This window comes from Lutra lutra, chromosome 8 (assembly GCF_902655055.1).
Source record: "Lutra lutra chromosome 8, mLutLut1.2, whole genome shotgun sequence".
Taxonomy (NCBI): Eukaryota; Metazoa; Chordata; class Mammalia; order Carnivora; family Mustelidae; genus Lutra; species Lutra lutra.
In genome coordinates this window covers 39,798,185-39,819,845 of record NC_062285.1, presented here as the reverse complement: position 1 = coordinate 39,819,845, position 21,661 = coordinate 39,798,185, and the positions used below count along the sequence as shown (strand labels likewise).

Here is a 21,661-nt window from a genome sequence, read left to right as displayed (position 1 = left end):
CAGGACGCTGGGATCATGACCTGAGCCGAAGGCAGCTGCTTAACCAACTGAGCCACCCAGGCGTCCCTCCCCCTAACTTTAATTGGAGGATAGTGACTTCTCCTGCACATTGGGCTATGGAAGACAAAAAGTTTTATAGAATTTGAAGTGTTTTAGAAATGTTCTATATGGGGCACTTTTCTATAGTACTACCTTCTCCAAAATAGTGATAAATATGAGTCTGTCCTAAGTCCAACCCAAAGCTATTTATGACAGGAAGTTCTGGAAGGACTTTGGTAAAATACTATACTTGTAACCTGGCTTAAATTGTGATCTTAGGGACAGTGTGACATAGCAAACCACACACGATATGTGCATACTGTATAAAGGGTGTTTTCTATTTCCTGTCTCTTGTTTTCATTTCCCTTTTCTGGTAGAGAAAAGATAGAACTTATAAGCCAAATGTTTATCTTAACTATTACCTTTAAACTCAACCTTCCACATTTGGGGAGTTATTTTCAGAAGAAAAAATAAACTAAGGTTTTTCTTGCTTTCTTTCTTTCTCACAGTAAAATGGCCCAACAATGTGAACAGTATGAACAATAATAGAAGGAAGAGCTGGAGTTGTGAACAGTTAACCTGGACAACTGATTTTAAATTTCAAATTACTGCCTTTATTTTCTGATTAAAAAGTATAAGGCAAATAGTGGGTCCTATACCTGAAGCTCTTGATCCTAGAGTGTTCTATTTTTCATTTCTTAGCCACCAATCAACTTTAAAACATGAAGGAAAAATCCAGAAAATAATCATAAAGCATTCCTTGGAGAAGTTTCCAAACATGAATAAAATATAACAAGCCCCCTTCATTGAGCTCAGGTACTGTACTTAGCCCTTTACTGCATTATCTCACTCATTTCTAACAATGGCCCAATGAGGAAGGAGTCTTTAATCTCTATTTTGTGAAGAGGAAACTGTGTCCTAGATACGGTAATTAGGAAGTTATGCTAGGTTACACAGCTTCTGGAAACAGGATGGACCATTTTAAGTAATGAAATTTAAAGCAATTATTTTCTAAATTACCTAAATAGTGTACATTCTTTGTAAAAGGAAAGAAGATGTAAGAAATAAAATTTTTTAAAAATCACCAATAACTCTGTGTGTGTGTGTGTGTGTGTGTGTGTGTGTGTGTAGATAAAGAATAAGTGATAGTGTTGGTTAACCCTGGAGAAGGAAAGTGAGAAGATACCAGAAAGGAAGGGATGGTAAAAAACGTGGTTACATTTATCTAGAATGTTTTGACTTTTTGCACAGAGACTGTTTTCATATATCAGTTGTGCAAATTTAATTTATTTAAAAGCCCTGAAGGAATGAGGACACATTCCAGATAAAGTTAATCATCTTTGACTAACCTCATCATCCCTTTTCTGGTGACCCTCTCTTCATCACAATCTCTACTCAAGATGTTTATTTTCAAAGATAGTGTGGACATGAGTTACTTGATATAGGGAAGATTGTAGGATTGTTGATAATGAAGCATAAGGCAGTATACTATGGCAGTTATAGGCACAGACTCAATCCAGACTGCCTGTGTTTGGGTCTTGGCTTCCGTAGTGTATGATCTCTCTGTGCTCCAGTTTCCTCATTTATAAATTTGGGATAATAATACCTATCTAACTGGGTTGTCTTGAGTCCTAAATGAGTTATTATCTGTACAGCACTTAGTGCCTGGTACATTGTAAGAGGCAGGTAAGTGTTACTACAATCATTATTGTTATCCTGACACTCAGAAAAAACTATGATAAATTGTTGTATATCCATCCAGACTTTTTATCTGTATGTGTGTACATATACACATAGAGACATGTACATACACATGCATTCATGTATGCGTGAATTTTTTATGAAAATTGGATCATACCATTTCTATTTATTGTAACCTTTTTTTGTATTCAACACTATAGATTATAAACATCTTTCCATGCCATGGAATAATGAAAGTTTAAAACATATCTAAGGTGTATTTGGTCTTAATGAGCTGTGATAGCATGGATTCTTTTGATTGAACGTGTGGACATATGATAAGACAGAAATTTCTTGGCACTATATTGAAAATCTAGAGTGCTTATAGATATTGACACAGCTTATTTTAAATGGTTGAGTGGGCATTGATATATCTTACCTGAGAGTATTATTACTTGTCTTATTTGTTAAGCAGTGATATTATATTTAGCCTTCGTAAATCTTTATCTTCAGAGTCAATATGCCAGAGAGAATGGTATTTTCAAAGGGTCACTGTGGGAAGGACACTTGGAATATAGTACTTTGTAGGAAGAAAAATGATGTCTAAAAAATACATTGGTTATTAAGAAAAGTATTTCTTCTGCTTCTTTCTGGCTTTTCAGGAGATGTTTCACAAAGCGGAAGAATTCTTACCCAAGCGGACGGATAGTGAGATGGACGAGATGGACACGTCGGACACCCAGTGGGGCTGGTTTTACCTGGCGGAGTGTGGGAAGTGGCATATGTTTCAGGTACCTCCTTTCTAGAACCTACCAGATGGGTTTCCGGTCCACTTAGCGCCACCTTGCGCCGCACAGTGTGCCAGTGCAGACCCTGAAGGACATCCAGCCTTAAGGACATCAGACAGCTTGACTAAAAGAAAAATGAGAAATCCTTTTCCTTTTCGTTTCCCCAGGTTTTTGTCAGTCACGTATTTAGAAGAAGCAGTGCGCGATCACTGCAGGTACAGAGGGCCAGTGTGACTGAGTTGGGTAGTGTCATTACAGCCAAGCAACTCCGAGTTCCATTTGGTGGGAAAGAAGGGGAAGAGAGCAAGCCCATGTTAAGCACCTTGTGTCTGCTGGGTATTATGTTAGATGCCACAGGTACCTTTTCTGCTTTAGCCTCCCAGCAGCTGCAGAGCCCTGTCTCACAGTCAAAGAGACTGAAACTCAGAAAAGGTCACAGAATCCATCCTGAGTCACATGCAGCTAGTGAATCTGAATCCAAACTCAAAAGCTTGTGGTCCTCTTTTACTTCTAAGCCTACTTAAAGATTTCATTTGAGCCAGTGAGGAAGTTGTAATTATTATAATAATTTGCAAAAGTTGTATCAACTTGGAAAGAGGAATTCGAAGCAGTTGCTGGAGTGTCTTTGCTGGAAATCCTGACACTTTTGCACACGCCGTCTTAGCTGTGATTCTCCCTGTGTGTGGGGACTAGAGCAGGTGATCAGTCACTTCCCCTTGTCGCTCCATTCTCTGTCTCTGTGACCACAGAACCGCCTCTGTGGCCAAGCCATTGATGTGAACAGCTGGTAAATGAAACTTTCTGGTTTGTCTTAAAGCCGGATACCAACATTCAGTGTTCAGTTAGCAGTGAAGATATCGAAAAAAGCTTCAAAACAAACCCTTGTGGCTCCATTTCTTTTACTACTTCCAAATTCAGCTACAAGATAGACTTTGCAGGTATGTTTTTTTCCCTAATAGTTGTGTGTTTTTAGTATATTGATATGGTAAAATCTACGTTCTGAAGATGAGAATTAGTTGATATATTTGTAAGCAGTGAAGTAAATCCTTTTTGTCATACACAGAAATCTCTCTATAAAAATTCAAGATTTAAAATCTTGAGCAACATGACCTTTTTATAAAGGAATATTTGAATGCTTATCGATACTAATGTATGTGGAGATTGTTGTATATTTTGAATTTATGTAACACTTCTAAGGAACACAAAACACTTTTTAGCTGTTTTTTTCACCATCAGCCTTTTGAAATAGCTGGGAATCTTTTTATTTTAAGGATCAATCTGAGAGGTTAGTAACACTAGCTGGTGATGGTTTGAAGACAAAAGTTCAGCTGAAGGACAGAAAACTATTTCTTTAATGGACATTGCCTTCTACCATTTTCTGATTTCATTTTCTCTTTCACAGAATAGCCAGCTAATCTGGAAATCAGCCCCACTTTGGATTTCATCCATCATATATGGGCATGGTTTTAGGTATCCCATGAGAAACCTGTAGAATTCAACTCTTTCATTTTCAAGCTGGTAGTTTCAGCTGTTGGTTGCATAGAGACATAGAACACCTGGATGGGGAGGATTTTTTTTTTTTAAGATTTTATTTTTAAAGTAATCTCTACACCCAATGTTGGGCTCGAACTCCAAGGTCAAGGGGTCATATGCTCTACTGACTGAACCAGCCAGGCACCCCAGGGCGGCTTTCTTAATAAAGTATATTTTGGCTGCTGCATGGCTCAGTCCTCTAGCTGTTGCATCCCAGCTTCTATGAGCAGTATCGTTATGACACAGTTAGTAGTGTGTTGTGGTGCAGTAGGGTGGTGAAGCCTTTGGAAATCTCCTTGGAGGAGCTAAGACCCAGAAATGGTGAAAGGGTTTTGTCCAGTAAGAGGTTGATGCAACCAAATCACTGATGATTATTGTCTCCCCCAAAGCTTGTTTGATTAGCAAGAGTTACATTTTAATATATTCTTACTGCTGACTAGCCATCACTTTTTTTTATGACATTAGGCAAATAGATTGCCTTTCAGGGACCCTGATATTTGTCTTTTGGCCTTAGTTGAGACAGAAGGCGTCTGTTAGACCTTTTAGACATTTTATGTACAAGTGCCTGTTGGAAGCAATACGGAGACACCATGATATGCACACACCAGGCTGCATGACAAGGATAAAGTTTATCCAAGCATTCAGTAGATAATTCAACAAGCCACATCTTTCTGAAAGAGTAATTTTTAGTAAATGAGATTGTAGGGAGAGCTTTCTCCCAAGCAATGCTGTTTATTAAAAAAAAAAAGTCTTTATCAAAGAATAAGAGTCACATATAATCATTCAACTTCACCAACCCTCATATAATGATACTACATAAAAGTTACAGGTACCAGCATTTCACGTGTACTATTTGTAAAATTAGCCCCAGCCATTCGGCCATAAGCCAACTCAGGTGCTCTAGATAAAAATGGTAAAACAGAAACTCAGAGTGAGCTGCTTTAAGATGACACCACAAGCTTTGCTCCCTGTGCTGAGATGATCTTGCTTTTTCCTGCACAGTGGTGATGCCATTATGGGCAGAACCTAAGAGAATCTAGAAAGGGAAGAACAGACTTCATACCTTATAGTCTTTGCCTGGATGGGCGAGCCTCTTTATTTTGGAATGAAATGATGCTAGTTAGATAAGACAGAGGGACTAACATCTCACATTAAGCCTCAATTCTTAGCTTTGTGGGAACAAAGAAATGGACCTGGTGCTAGTGCCATAGCTAAGGCACAGAAGAGAGAGGGAAATGACACCTTCAGTTAGTTAATTAGACTTTTATCACTTTTATCACTTTTTATCACTAGAATCTCTTTAACAAGTATATATTGCATCTAGCGGGTTTTCTATTTTTTGGTTTGGGTATACAATTTAGAGAGAAGGCAAGAAATGTACCAGTTTTTGGAATTCTGTGAATTGTGTAAGTTCTGTGGTGGTAACAGATCTTTTTACCATTCCCCAAATTTTTGGAGAAATCAAAGTACACTTTCTCCTAATAAACCAACCAAAAGATTTGTTTCTATAATTTCATTCTCTTCCGAGGACTCTTCATTTTCCAAAGTTTGGAATTCTGGCACTGTAGCCTCTGCTTATGGGCAGTGGGATACAGAAAGGAGTGGGCCCTGCCTACTGAGCTGCAGGAGCCCAACACCCTGTGTATGAGCGCAGATCATGCCATGAAGCCCCACTCCCTGAGTAGCACTTTTTTTTTTAAAGAGATTTTATTTATTCACCTGACAGAGAGAGGGAGCACAAGCAGGGGGAGGGGCAGAGGGAGAGGAAGAAGCAGACTCCCCGTTGAGCAGGGAGCCTAATGTGGGGCTCCATCCCAGGACCCTGGGACCATGGCCTGAGCCGAAGGCAGACGCTTAACTGACTGAGCCACCCAGGCACCTCCTGAATAGCACTTTTATGTCGTGGTAAATAGATATGGTGAGATGTCCTTGATAGACTGTGCCTGTCAGCTCCTCCTCAAGCCCCAAGGTTCCCCATCGCCAGGTGGTGTGGCTACACATCTTCGTGACTGTTTACAGCACAATATGTTCCTACCACTTACCTAATATCTTTGTCTTTGTATACAGAAATGAAGCAAATGAATCTCATCACTGGAAAACAGCGCTTAATAAAAAGAGCCCCCTTTTCTATCAGTGCTTTCAGGTATTGTAAAGAGAATAGGGGTAGAAAGAGTGGGCTTTTCTCCTCTTTCTTAGTATTTGACAGAGGAACAAATAGTCTGAAAATGTCTGGGTAGGTTATTTCATGATCTTGATACTGCTCTTTCTGTTACTGAAATTCACAATGGTTGATGAACTAACAATATGATTATTTTCTGTCCTTTTTTCCTTCCCTGTGTCCTCTTCATTTCCCTGTATATTTTGACATGTTTTCATTTCTTTAGGACAGTTACGTAATGCCACATGGTCTCCACTACAAGTCCTTGAAATAGCTTACTGAAGTAGGCTTGAATTAACTTGCAAATACTCTGACAGAGCCATCCAGTTATGCAGGCCATAAATCCTAGGCAGTAGCCTATTTTGTCTCTACCTCCACTTATCCCCACTGGGGGACTCCTGGGAGTGATTTCCAATCTGTCGTGACCAAAGGAGGCCTGCAGGAGGGGCCAGAGCAGCAGACCAACAGCATGGCTCTCTGCTCCCGGGGCTGGTTGCACATTTTCCTTTTTGCTCTCACTGGTTGCACACAGCCTGAAAAGAGAGGCAAAGATGCCAGAAGAGAATATGTGTTTGTTATTCATGTGAATGAAAGTGAAGGGGAAAATCTTAGAGCATACCTCCTATTTTCTGCCCAAGCGAATATTGATATCCCTACTGTTGAAAGAATATAGAATCAATCAGAAAAAATAAAATGCTAGCGTGTGAATTAGAGGGGATACATACTCCTTTGCTCTTCCCAGGGAGATATCCTAAAAGCATTAGAGTAAGGAAAGAAATACTTTACGTTTTTATCCATTTGTTTCTTAAGACCTTTGGCTTATATTTTAGCATCATGATTTAAATGTTATTTAGGTACTTATAGAATGAATGCCCTAGTACTTCTATGGAATATGGAGAATATATTATTTTCTTACCAGCCACATCATATCTTTATTCTTGAGTATGAGGAATATAATAAGGAAATTACTTAGCTTCCGAGAGTGTGTAATCTGGGCGAAAAATGAGATATAATCATGGAAAATGTTAGTTAAATTGTATGTTATTATTTCTGGTGTACTTTGGTGGGGAGAAGCAGCACCCTATGGGGTCGAGCACTTTGTTCTGTCACGGACTATAGAAGCCAGGAGAGGGAGAGAATAACCAGAATGGAAGACAATAAGCCAGGTAATGATAGAGGGGGAACAGTTAGGTAGGCTACAGTAGAGCAAGGAGTAAAGCAAGTGACCATTGATACAGATATATTCATTTGTGGCAGGAATATATCAAGCACGTGTTACATGCAAGGGGAGTGGTTTATATTTCCTACTGGCAAGGAAATTACAATTAATTAAGGCTATGGGTGGGGTACATAAAAATTAGGAAAAAAAATTTTTTTTCCAAGGCTAGAAGATATTTCAGGGAAAGTAAAAAACAAAACAAAACAAAAACCCCTGAAAAACAACAAGAAGAACAAAACAAAAACAAAAACAAAACACAAACACTGGGAAAAGTACTGACGCTCTTACCTTCAAGGGCTCATCTCTGTAATATCTGAATCTCTGAGTAGAAGACCTACAACCCATTAGAAACCTATGACCTCACTCATAATAAGAGAACTACAAATTATACCAGACTATTTTATTTTATTTTATTTTTAAAGATTTTATTTTATTAGAGATCGAGAGAGAGCACGAGAGGGGAGAAGGTCAGAGGGAGAAGCAGACTCCCCATGGAGCTGGGAGCCCAATGTGGGAGCTGATCCTGGGACTCCAGGATCATGGCCTGAGCCAAAGGCAGTCGCTTAACCAACTGAGCCACCCAGGCGCCCTGATACCAGACTGTTTTTTTTTTTTTAACTATCAAACTGTCAGAAATTCAAAAGTTTGATAACACCCCTTTTTGGAGAGGTTGTTGGGAAATAGGAATTCTCTCCATTTCTGGTGGTGATATTAATGAATCCAACGTTCAAGGAGGGCATTTGGGCAGTATCTGTCAGAATCCTAAATAAATATGTTCTCTGACCCTGGAATCCCATTTCAAAGATGTTATCCTACAGATGCATTAGTGGGTGTGTAAAATGGCAAACGGATAACCTTGTTTTTTGCAGCATTCTTAACAGTAGCAAAAAGTCAAAGACAAGCTAAATACCATCAACAAGGGACCTTTTACAGAAGCGATGGTTTATCTGTACCATAGAATTCTGTGCACCTGCAAAATCAATTCCACTCATTCATTTAACCACCTTGTATGGAGTGTTTCCCCTGGGCCAGGTTCTGTGGTAGGGACGGGGCGTGAGGATACTCTCTACCTACTGATACAGAAGGATCTTTAAGAACATAAAAAGTGGGGAAAAAATGGCTGCAGGGAGCCTGTTTTTGCTATCATTTGTGTAAAAATTTGGTTTGTGATAACCTAAAGAAGTCTGAAAGAATAATACCCCGAAGTCTAAAAAAACCTGATTACTTATAGCTGGGGCAAGAGGTGACAATTAGAGAGAGAAGAAACTGTTCACTGTCTGCTTCTTCATACATACTCATTTTTAAAACGTATGATTATAGGATCTTTTAAAAAATTATGGTGAGCTTTAAAGAAGCTAAAGACAAGCTTGACATTTATGACTTTCTTCCAGTAACCTCCAGTCCCCAGGAGATCAGTATGTTCTTTTCAGCCTTTTGCCATGAAGCTCTCCAACTTACCATCTTTTTCTGTGTTCCCATCCGGGGTTTCAGCGTGGGGGGCAAGTTTTCAGAGTTTCACTGGCCACACTAGGTGAATTACCAGAGTCTGTGTGTGGGGAATAGAGGGCAGTCAACAAAGAAGAGTTTAGGTTTGAGTTAGAGCTTGAAGGACATTGAACATATGGCTGAAGAGTTTGGACTTTATTTGGTAGGTAATATCAATCTGTTAAAGAGGGGGTTTTTTGAATCAAAGGTTTGGTTTTCTTCTTGGAAATGCCTTTATTTAAAATATTCCTTATATTTTAAAGAATTTCTGGCAATTTTAGAAAAACATGACAGAATTAAACAACCATTTTTGAAATTTTGATGTTATTCAAGATTGGCTGTTTTCCATCAAAGTTGTCAATTCAGCACCTAAAACGTAGCACACAGGAGACATTGAGTAAATATTTGAAAATAAAGAACCAAGGGCTTTAGTTAATTGTGTTTGTCACAATATCCCAAACATGAAAATTAAGCTTTGGAGAAAAGGTGGAATTAAATCAACCATCATTATCACCAGCGTCTAATACTGTGTTGTGTCTTTTGCCATTTAAAGTTACATCTGTGAAAATGAGGCCATCCCCATGCCCCCACACTGGGAGAATGTGAACACCGACGTGCCCTATCAGGTAAGAGTGGGGCTGGCCAGCGGCCCTGTGCGGGAGCAGAAGGGGCCCCTGTAAAACTATGCAAACTTCTTTTTTCAGCTGGTTCCTTTGCACAGTCAAACACACGAGTATAACGAGGTTGCCAGTCTCTTTGGGAAAACAATGGACCGCGGCAGAATTAAAAGAATCCAGAGAATTCAAAACCTGGACTTGTGGGAGTTCTTCTGCAGGTAAGGTGGCATCTGGCCCTGGCCCTCTCTTTGACCTCTGAGGCTTCTGGAGTTTTAGAGAAGGCGAAGTGCCAGTGTTGACATGCATTGTCTTTTGGTGGTGGTTGTGCCAACTGTGTGTGTGTCTCAGCGCTCCCTGTCAGCACGCTCCCTGGGGGACAGGGTGAGGGCTGGTGACAGAGAGCCACCCTGGAGGTCAAGGCCAGGCTCACTTGCAGCACTGTGGCTTTCGAGGGGCAGAGCTCTGCGTTGGGCTGCAGTTGGAAAGGGGAGGGAGTTGAGGAAACTGTTCAGGCTTGTTCGCATGGCTTTGGTTGATACAGCCCTGTATGTGGACTTAGAAGTCTCTGGAAACATTGTTATGAATTTTGTTGAATTTTCGGAAAAAGCGATTCCACCATCTTGACTATAGTCATTTGCTTGCTTTGTTTTGGAGGACATTGTGAAATACACCTTCAAATGTCCTGCTACGCCCAGTATATGCAGTAGATTTAAAATCTCAGTTGACTACTTAATTAAGATTGGAACCACCCGTCAGATTGCTCAGTATGTGTTTACCCTAAAAATAAAGCCCATTAGAGAAAACTTAAAGGTGTTGTCCAAATTAACCTGCTGAGCTATATTTTTAAAAAATAAATACTATTTAAAACAATGGCTTCCCGAAATATTTTTATTAAATTTATGATACATAATTTCTAATTTTTTAAAATATAGCAGACCTTTTAAAAAAATGTATTTATCTTAGAGACAGAAATCACGTGTCCACACATGCCCACAATTGTGGGGGAGGGGCAGAGGGAGAGAATCTTCAAGCAGACTCCCAGCTGAACGCAGAGCCACACGTGGGGCTCTGTCTTAGGACCCATGAGATCATGACCTGAGCCTAAATCACGAGTAGGTCACTAAGCTGACTGAGCTACCCAGGCGCCCCTAAATATGAGCAGACTTTTAATATTTACTCCAGAAATTTTCAAATAATAGAGTCTAATATAATGAATATAATACATAATATAATGTATCCATCATCCTGACTTAACCTGTTAGGATTTACTGCACATAATCTTTCTCCTTTATTTCTATTATTGTTGTTCCTAAACTATTTCAGAGCAAATCGCAGACCTTAACTCATTTCATTCCCATATACTTGAAAATTAGGCCTAACTTTTGTTTGGTAACGACGTGTGGAATTCTTTCATGCTTCTGGTGAGTAGTAATATGGCCTGAGTATTTCCCAGTTTTATTGCCGTAACAGTTTATGGTAATACAAGGAGTTTTCAGTGTGTATTCTTTACAGTCTTGGGTCTTTGAACCAAGCCAACTTTCATTTCTGACAGTAATGAGTTTAACTGAGTGTAGAAGGTTTTATTGGGTTTTTGTTGGATGATCCTTTTGTCAAGGAAGATGGAGGCTTCTCTCCCCCTTTAATTTTATCCTCTCATTGAATAAAGTGAGATTTTTCTAAAATGGTCTGATGAAAACTTAATTCATTGTTCTTAATCAGGCCTCTGAAATAGAGTTCAATAATAATTGAACTCATAATTTGAATTGTCACAATTCAATCCTAGTGGTAGGATGTACCAGTGAATCCCCTTGTTTAAACATTGTATACTTGGGGATTTTACTGGAAATGGTTTCACTCCGTCAATGCCCTTCATGATTTTATGTAATGTTGGCCTGCAGGAATCTGTGATGGTAAATGAACCTGTTACCTGCTCTGACAGTAGAAAATATGGGTCTGATTGTAAGAACAGCCTGTTATTTTGACATCTCCACGGAGAACTAAAATCCTACTCATTCTCATCATCGTGTAACCTCTGACTCACTATACAGGTGTCGAGGCCCACATGAGTCCCTCAGGCATCTGTTTCCATGTTGTCCAGGCCTTTTTTACTTCTCTCCCCTCTTCCAACAAATATGTTGTAGCATCTAGTTTGTGTCAGATGGTATTCTAGGCACACTTGGGACTTAACAGTGTACAGGACCATAATTTGGACAAGAAGCCAGGCAATTGAAATGAAATAAATTGAAAAGAAAATGAAATTGAATACCAGTGAAAATAAAATGAAAATAAATTGAAATGAAATGAAAATAAAAATTAAGGGTGCCTGGATGGCTCAGTGGGTTAACACTCTGCCTTCGGCTCAGGTCATGATCCCAGGGTCCTGGGATCAAGCCCCGAATCGGGCTATCTGCTCAGCAGGGAGCCTGCTTCCCCCCCTTCCCCTGCCTACTTGTGATCACTCTGTCTCTCTGTCAAATAAATAAATAATAATAAAATCTTTAAAAAAAAAGAAAATAAAAATTAAGATGAATGATTAGAGAAGAAGGTAGAAGGTAGCCAAGAGGCTGGGCATACAGGAGTTTGTAGTAGAGCCATTGGAATGGTTGTGTGATTTTCTTCAGTATCCTTACTTGAGTTGGATTAATCCGGAATTGAGGTCAGAGAGTTAGCAGGAGCAGACCGTGCAGGGCCTTATAAATCAAACTGAGGGGTTTGGATTTTTTTCCTGGACATTGGAAATCCATTATAGAACATGAAGGAAGAGAATGAGCAATCCAATTTGCATTTTAGAAAAATAATATATCAGGCTATACTGTGGAGAAGGGGTTTAAAGCAGTGGTTCTCAATAAGAAGTTATTTTCCCCACCATGGGATATTTGGCAATGACTGGAGATGATTTTTAGTTGTCATGTGATTGGATGGGGGAATTAAGACTGGTGTCAGTTGGTTAGTTAGCCCAAAGTGGCACTAGTGTGGAGGTTGAGAAATGTTGATTTGAAGGAGTCACAAGTAGAACCAGGAGACCAATTTAGAAAATTATTTCAGTAATTAAACCAAGACACATTGTGTGGCCTGAACCAAAGCGGCATCTGCTGTGTTGGAGTGAAGAGGATGGATTTGAGATACTAAGGGTGTAGAATGATGATTGAATGTGTTCAGTGGTGTGAGTAAAGAGACAGGAAAGATAACTCCAGAGTTTCTGACTCACTTTGGTTGACTAAAGGAATATGGGCAGGAACAGATTTTGGTCTTTGTCTTTAGGGAGGAATGGGCAGAAGTAGTAGTTGATATATGTCATGTAGACTAGAAATAAAGGTTTTGGAATTACTAGAAAATGTGAGGTAGTAGAAGCCATAGAATTGATAAGATGACCAGGGAGTGTATGTAGATTAAGAAAAGAAGAGGACCAGGGAGTGGACAGAGGAAAACTCAAGGCAGAAACGGAGAAGTAACAACCACAGAAGGCAGAAGAAAACCAATAGAAGGTAGAGTTAGAAATCAAAGGAAGAAAGTGATTTAAGCAAGTAGGTATCATCCTCAGGATCACATACAAAAGAGATGCCAAGTAAGATGATACTGAATTTGTCCTTCAGATCTTGCGACATGGTCATTGGTACCCTGGATGAGAGCCATGTTGGTGGAGGCTATGTTAATATTCAGCAAATGTAGGCAGCTCTTCCGAGAAGCTTGGCAGTAAAGAAGAAGAGGAATGCGAGAAGTTGGATACTGTGGATTTGGGAAGGGGTCTTCATTTTGTTCTATTATAATTTTTTAAGTTAAAGATGGGAGGGATCTGAACACATGCAAATTACAGTAGGAAAAAACCCAGAGAGGGAGAGTTTAAAGGACAAGAGAAAGGGAAAGGTAATTGATGTATTAAGTCTCCTAAAGAGGTGTGATAGGGTGGAATTCAGACAATATACTAGAATATACAGAAGGAGCTAGATGAGGGTGGCCCAGTCATGTTTATAGATAAGTAGAGGTAGGGGATGAGGAGAGGGGTTATGTTATGGGGTTCCTTCCTGAAACTTTCAGTGTCTTTGGTGAAATAAGTGAGGTAGCCTACAGCGAATGAAGGGTGAGGGAGGTGTAGTTAAGAGAGAGAGAGAGATGGGGGAAAGAGGAGATTTGGAATGGCCAGTGTGGAAAATGAGGGAGAAAGAACTAACCTGGAAACCATAGGATTTCCATCAGTGTTGATAGCTTAGCTGGTGTTGGAATATGTGGATTTGGAGTGGAAACCCAGGTATGTTGTATGATTTATTTCAGCAGTCCATATTTAAGAGCAGAGAGGGAAAGCAGTTGGATTGATCCAGGGTTGGGAAGGATGGGGCAGCAAGGAATTAAGAGCAGTGAAAGCTGCAATCTCATGAATAATGTGGATTCAGATGAGAGGTTCTCAGCCCTGGCCACCTAGCAGAATCACCTGCAGAGCTCTTTAACACACGGTGATGTCTGTTGCCCATCCTGGGTCTACTGAATCAGAACCTCTGTGTTCTGACACCTTTGTCTTTAACAAGTTCTGCAAGTGATTCTAATGCCCAGCCAGCATGGAGAACCACTGGTCTAAACCTAGACGAACGTACCTCGGTCTGGAGCTCAAAGTTATTCCTGTTGCAATTTAGGGCACATGGCAACTTAGTCCTTTTGGCTAGTCCCTGAGAGGGTGGGTAATTTTAAGATATCGTTGAGAAGTGGGTGCTGCCGTATTTTCCAGAAGTTCAGAAATGGCTGTCGCGTTGGACCAAGGTGGGCAGAGTCATAAAGAACTTGGTGTGGTTTGAATCCTGTGATATTCCACAAAGGTTTAGCTACAGCCCAAGAGGTCCCGGAGCTCAAAGTTTGCCTCTCCAGAACCCCAAGATCACAGTATGTCACAAATCTCCACATTTCATAGGTGCCTTAGTAGTTGGTACTAGAATTAACTATGCTGTGGGGTTGCAAAGCTTTGCCTACCCTAGCCCACTCTGCCTTCTACAGGGATATATGCCACGTCTAATCCAGTGACTGAGCAGATTTTCAGGGCTCACACTATGAGAGACTCGGGTGAATTTTCAAACCAGAAATTATTCTAATCTGTGCCTGAGAAGTATAATGGTGAATATCCTGATTTTAGAGTGGTTTCTAAACATTACAGTTGGCGAAGCTTGACCTTAGGAGGATGTATACTAAAATATTTACTTAGAAAAAAACAGTATAGATTCACCAGTGCCCAGCTAAATAAGAAAATTACCATAGTGGTAGATGACCAAGGCCCTAGACAGTATAACTGGGTTTTTTCTACAAAGTGGTTGACAAACATTCTTTTACTGGACGCAAGATAGAGAAATGTATGCTGGGTGATAGTTCAAAGAGAAAAATTAATACCCAGTTAAAAGTCTAGGGCTGAGAGTAACTTGGGTGGCATGCTTGCTTTCTTCTTGTGCCCTTCAATATTTTTATCAGTAATTTGGATGAAAATGTAGAGGGCTTGCTTATCACACTTGTGAAAGATTTAACATGAGACGGGGTAGCCTATTTGTTGTGTGAATGAGTCACGAGTCAGAAAGACCTTGGAAGATTGAAACAGTCAAAAAGATTTGATTATCTTTTTTTTTTTTTCTTACGATATTTTCCTTGCTTGGAACAGCAACCTGTGTGCATCATTAAAAAAAAAAAATGTGGTACCTACAGGTCTAAAAAAGAAAGTCAGCAAATTTGTTCTCAGTGAAAACATGCTGGGTTTTTCTGAGGGACATATTTGTTTACTGCACACTCTTCTAACCTCATGCTTAATGGTCCGAAAGGCTGTCACCAGTAGACCAAACCACATACGTTTAAGTTTTGATACATGTTGCCAAATGACTCTTGAGAAAGACAATTTCCACTTCTCTCATTTAAATGCAACTGTCATTCCCCCACAAAGTCACTAAGTTGCATGTTGTTTATAAATTATGCATCTTTAAAAAATTGCTTTTCAAGATAAAGTTTAATTGAAATCAATCTACTACATTAGGCCTACAAATCAGCTTTACCAATATAGCCAGCCAAAAAGAGGTCTGGTTGGAGAATTGGAGGTTTGGAGTAACTACAAAGTGATGCCACTGGTAAGCCAGGAGAGCTGGTGCCGGCTGATGATATCTGGACTCTGCTTCTATTTCTTACTGACATTTGTAAATTAGAAGATATCCAGCAGATTCTTGTCAACTAAAGGCTGTCCAGGAAAGAAAAGGGCCTGGAAGCTATGCTATATGAGGCTGTTTTCAGTTTGTTCGTTTTTTACTGTTACAGTCAGTCCTGCATTGAATATCTTTTTATGTGTAAGAAGAGATTTGTCCATTGGGAAGTGGGTTGAAGTGGATGGCTTCATGTTCCTCCCAGCTCTAAGATACAAAATTCACTTCAATCTAACCAATGTTTTCTAGTCTCTGGAGATAAAAAGATTAGGGCATGGTCCCTGCTGAAGGAGTTCAGTATTTAAAATGGAATGGGGAGAAATCAGAGAGGAGATAAATCACGAGACTCTTGACTCCGGGAAACAAACTGAGGGTTGCGGAAAGGGAGGTAGGTGGGGGTATGGGTTAACTGGGTAATGGGTATTGAAGAGGGCGCATGATATGGTGAGCACTGGGTGTTATATTCAACTAAGTAATCATTGAACATTATATCAAAAACTAATGATGTACTGTACTTTGGCTAATTGAATTTAAAAAAAGAAAAGAATAAAATAAAGACTGTGAACTTTATATTATTTAATTGTTTGTAGTGTCATTTTTAGGCATCTGTAAAGCTTGGCTGGTTTAGGCAATCAGTTAAACCTTCACTGATGGGGCATCATCTGGGATATCTATAGTTTTTAGTATAATTTTCAGTCTTAGGTATCAGTTTTAACTAATAATTTTTGCTAAGATGATTATGTATTCAAGAACATTCGAGATTATTTCTCTTCCAGAGCTGCTTTGTCCACTTATGATTTACGTTAAGGAAGTATTTTCTGTTTCACCCTTTGTGTTGAACTTGGCTCTTCTAAAAACTTGTAATTGTCACTTATGGTCTGTTTCTCTGTGTGTTTTGTGCCTGTGTGTATTGTGTTTTTAGGAAAAAGGCTCAGCTCAAGAAAAAAAGAGGCGTGCCTCAGATTAATGAACAAATGCTCTTTCATGGTACCAGCAGTGAATTTGTGGAAGCAATTTGCATTCATAACTTCGATTGGAGAATAAATGGTATCCATGGTGCTCTCTTTGGGAAAGGTAATTATCAGAATTCCAGGTCTCATTGGAGTCCTCCGAGAGATTCTTCTCTCTTTAGAGATTGTTTTATAAGTCAGGAGTTTGATAGTCATTAAGTTAAAAGTTACTCTGCTAGGTTCCTCGTACACCCTCAGAATTTCTGAGCCACAGAAAAGCCACTTCCTGCATGTACAGGGTAGAAGTAAGACTTTGACACCTCTTTCAGATTAAATAGCTCCCTCAGTCCCAGTCATTCATGTGGGACCATCATGTCCCAATTAGCTGGTTTTTGCGTTACATTTAATTTCCATGTATAAATCCTTTCCATGGCTAAGTCTCTGTAATAAACTGTTTTATATCAAATATACAGAGAACTATAAAATGCATTCATTGCATTGTGGACAGGTCTAGGTACTAGTACTTTTTGTTTTGATTTTTCAAAAATGGTAAGTAGCTATATTAACGAGCAATGAGGAATAATGGGGGAATTCCTCACCTTTTTCTAATGTTGTGAAAGTCCAAGCTCTCCATTTTATGCCCATGACTCAAGGAAATTATGGTGAGAGATGAGGAGAAAAGATAGGGATGGGCATTTATTTTTTTGGTCCTTACTGTGTACCTTATGTCCCGCAAGAGAGCTGGCTACTACTTAGGATGGAGACATGCTACATTTTCCTAAAGTAGATTAATTTTTTAAAATAATTACCGAAAAGGCCATTCTATTGATTTAACTGTACAGGGATGGGAAAAGTGTGCTGTTAATCCTGTCAGTACAGCGTAATCTGAGACTTGGCGATTCATTTCCCAAATTTTTTAGAGTAAATATTGCCTTCATGATGTCAGTCTCCTACGCCTACCCTTTTGGAAGAGTTGATGCTTTATTGAGTTTTCAGATTTTGATGACAAACCTGTGTGAAGTTGTTCTTCTGAAGTGCTCAGATAGGAACAGCACTACACTCTTCAGAAGCCCTTTTCGTGGTTATTGGGTTCTATTATCTCTAGAAATATTCTTGACTTGTCACCCTGTAACATAATGTGGTTTCTTGGGTTTTGAAGTAATCTCTGCAGACCAGTCATTCTCACTGTGCTCAGCAGAGTGCCAGTGGATGCTGGACGAGGGCCGTGGGCTGAGGAAGGCAGTGGAGGCAAATAGAAATGAATGGGAGACCCAAGCAGTTCAAACTCAGTTCTCACCACACGCTTACTCACAGGAACAGTTTGTCTATGTCTTACATACTGGATTTCTTTGTAAGCTTTCTTTCCAAAACAGAAGTCTGGTCACTTCATTTTGGTGGGAATAGGGGAGGGTGTTGATGGCATGGAATGGTACAAAAATTTATAAAAAATTTATCCATGGATTTCTGTTCTCTCTCAGAGATCTATAGACGAGGAAATTCCACATCTGTTTTCCTTAGATGATTCCATGTGTCTATTCCCCTAACAATTAGAGTGTTTTTGCTTGTGTTTCATACATTCTTCAGAGTAATCCTGGCTTTTTTTTTTCTTGGTCCTTTTTGTTTAAGGAACGTATTTTGCTAGAGATGCTATTTACTCCAGTCGCTTCTGCAAAGACGACATAAAACACGGAAACACATTCCAAATTCATGGCGTAAGCTTGCAACAGCGGCATCTGTTTAGAACGTATAAATCTATGTTTCTTGCTCGAGTGCTAATTGGAGATTACATAAACGGAGACTCCAAATACATGCGACCTCCTTCCAAAGATGGGAGCTATGTGAATTTATATGACAGCTGTGTGGATGACACCTGGGACCCAAAGATCTTTGTGGTGTTTGATGCCAACCAGATCTATCCTGAGTACTTAATAGACTTTTATTGATTTCACTCCCAAATCTCAGTGGTCAAGGAAGTTCTGTGCTTTTTTTGCAGGAAGATTTGCTCTCCTGTCATCTAGCCACTAAATGTTCACTATCTGATACTTTTGAAACAGATATGAAAAAAAAAAGTGGCCTCCATATAAAAAGACATACTGACTTTAAGGTTGGTTTTTTGTTGTTTTGTTTTTGTCCGTTGCTCGTAGTCTTGTTTGTTAAAGATTGATACGATACCGTTGCCATTTGAACACAGAGGCGAAAGGTAGCACTCAAAACTGAATCAGCTGAGTCTCAATTACCGTGATCATTCAGAGTCTGTAAAGTTTACGTGTGTGTTATATTTATTCATATATATGTCCAAAAAATAAAAAAAAAACAGACATAACTGTGTCGTCCCTTCAGAGGAATTGATCCTTTGTAAATTGAATCCTGACATTATTATCCACCAATCAATAGATTGCCTTGTTGGTCTTCCAAAGCGGGGATTTAAAATCTCAAAGCAGGCTGAGTACTGTGGGAAAAATCAGAAATAAAAATGTTATTTACCAAGCTGCCAGACCAACCAAAAGGAGAAAGTCAAGGTAGAGTGTCCAGCTTCTGATCACCCAGGGGCGCAGAGTGCTGAGACTGCTCCTGTCATTCTCTTATCTCCTACGTCAGAACTGACATGTGCTGCAGACTGTAATTAGTCCACAGTTCACCCACCAGGGCTCTTGAATTCTCATACCATGACTTGCTCCACACAGTGTTTACTGCCTCTTCAACATGAAATACTTACTGCTTTGCCGAAACATGTATTTTTCCCTTTGCTTTGGGGTCCCTACAATAATTACTTGTAAGATTCCTTATCTGCTCCCCACCACACACAGCTATGCAACAGCGATTCCTAATACTCACATTTTTAAGTTGGATCTCCCCATTCTGAATCATTGCAGAAGGCAGGGGGTTCTGGGATCAAATCTGGCTTAGCCTTTTGAGTAGTAAATTGACAATCTGCTAACACTTAAAAAGTTAGATCCAGTTCATAATCATGTGCAATGGAAGTTTGTCTACCTGTTCCATCTGTTTTGCTGTTATTCTATTCCAAAGAAGAATAAGTAATGTTGGAACAGCTTTCTGCCCCTAGAGGCGTTCTGGCAGAGGCTAGACAATGAGTGGGCAGAAATGTCATACAAGAGTTCAGGTGTCAGTTGGAGGAATTGGCCATATGATGGTTGAGTGTTTCCCCACCTTGATTTTCCATGATTCTACCTGAAAAAAAAAAAAAAAAAAAAGAAAAACACACCTGTATCAAGCCTTGCCAGAAAACCTTTTCCTAACTCAGTCTAATACTGAACTCTCTCTCCATTATCCTCATTCAGTTTTGAGTGAAAAGTTGTGAACACAGGTTAACTTTTCAGGGAAAAGCCAGTCAATGTTCCATGCCTGTGTTGTTCATTTTAGTCATTTGCATTGAGAGAACATCTAGAAATCATAAAAAAGGAAGCATATAGACCAATATTAGGCATGGTAATTCTTCAACTGCCATATATCCCCAGATTTTTGTTGTAGCTCAGAATATGTGAAACTGTACAGTTGAAAGTAAGTAGTACACAGGAAACTGTTACGTACAATACTTTGAAACCAAGCAGCAACAAAGATTTCCTGACTTAGATGTGCACATTAAGAGCCAGTTTACATGAAAGGCTGTGAATATTTATGAGGAGCCCATTTTAGAAACATGCAGAGATGATCATGGAAATAATTGGAATAAAAGTCACCAGACTACCTTGTGAGAGATAGCAAACTATTGTTCTAGATTCATTCACAAAAGAACAATGTTAGAGACATTAGGAATTCAGATTTTGAAAATCTTTTTATTCTATTTATTTGTTACACACCAAAAAAAAAGAAAAAAGAGAAAAAAGTTACAGTAATCTCTTCAATATGGCTGTCCTTTTTTTCAATTTAACACCATTTCACTTCCCGTCACTGGAACAGAGTAACTGTTGTAGCATTTGGGAGTTATTCTTGTAGATGTGCAGATTCTATCTCGAGGTGTGACTAAAAGCCCAGAGTTGAGGTTTGCAAGACAGTCTGTATGAACTCTGAACTTAACTAGTTGGCTCAGATGTAGTAAATAGAATGGATTGCAATAGACATTGTAAGAAAGAATTCTGGTTTTCTTGTCTGACAATGTACTGCCAATTCTTTTATAATGAAGAACTAATTTTGATAAACTTTTCAGTGTGATAGTGTGGCATTAATTGATATTAAAATTCTGTTCATTTTGATCAATAGATTGAGTTGGGAACTCCTAATTAGTATATAATAGACTGGACACAACCATCTGTCCCCTTTTCCTCTTGTCCTAGTATACATAGTATGCGTGGTGAGAGTAAAGAGAACCTATTCCAGACTAATGAATAAATGATTTTTAATGATTATACATTGAACAAATTCCAGCTGATAGTGATTTTTCTCTTCCACGTTGATGTCAGCCTCAGGGTAAAAAAAAAAATGTGTTTATAAGAAACAGTTTCATAAATCTTGTGGTTATGAACAGGAAGTTTCTTATATTAGTGCAACTTTCATTTCTAGACTGTTATGGTGATGCTAAAGTGTTTGGAGCCATTTTTGATATGTGAATATATTGTTTTTACATGTGGTGATTAAAGCTTTCCGTAGCAGGGCTTGGTTGTCTGTGTATGCCATATATTTGTTTCTGTGATTTCTGCGTCTCATCTCCACCTTGCATTACTTAAGCCTACATTTGCAGCTCGAATTTAACGGGCCCTTGAGAAGTCTGTTCCCTCTAACTCTTATATAACCCACTTACAGATGGGGGGAAGTCTCTTGTTCTTGGTTTAAGTCATTGTAAGCAACAGCTAATCAAATGATCAGTGAGAAAATAATTTACTCTGCTGTTGAAAATTCCAAAACAGTTCAAGGCCAAGAGCCTACAGACAGTGTCCTTTACTCTCGGTGTGCTCCCCCAGCTCAGAGGAGCAATTCTGGGGGGTGTGTCTACATGCATCTGAGGAGCATGCTTCCTGCAGTTCATCCAGCCTCCAGCTACTCCTGCTATGTCCACAGTAAGTTTTGAAGCAAGTTAGACAT

The 21,661-nt window shown here is 39.3% G+C and overlaps 1 protein-coding gene across 6 annotated transcripts in view; it reads left to right on the top strand.

Annotated features, from left to right (window-relative positions):
* Positions 1–21,234, top strand: part of PARP11 (poly(ADP-ribose) polymerase family member 11) — a 44,040-nt gene extending 22,806 nt beyond the window's left edge. For 2 of the 6 annotated variants that reach the window (XM_047741156.1, XM_047741157.1), the window contains exons 2-9: positions 742–855; positions 2,382–2,510; positions 3,325–3,445; positions 6,108–6,183; positions 9,456–9,528; positions 9,607–9,737; positions 16,597–16,748; positions 18,251–21,234. In XM_047741156.1, the coding sequence (XP_047597112.1) occupies positions 2,385–2,510; positions 3,325–3,445; positions 6,108–6,183; positions 9,456–9,528; positions 9,607–9,737; positions 16,597–16,748; positions 18,251–18,567 (996 nt within the window). In that variant the 5' untranslated portion in view covers positions 742–855; positions 2,382–2,384 and the 3' untranslated portion in view covers positions 18,568–21,234. Of the gene's footprint in view, positions 1–548; positions 856–2,377; positions 2,511–3,324; positions 3,446–6,107; positions 6,184–9,455; positions 9,529–9,606; positions 9,738–16,596; positions 16,749–18,250 lie in introns of those variants that run through there. The other 4 variants (XM_047741154.1, XM_047741158.1, XM_047741155.1 and 1 more) reach the window with 3 other exon arrangements.
* The last annotated feature ends 427 nt before the right edge of the window (positions 21,235–21,661 follow it).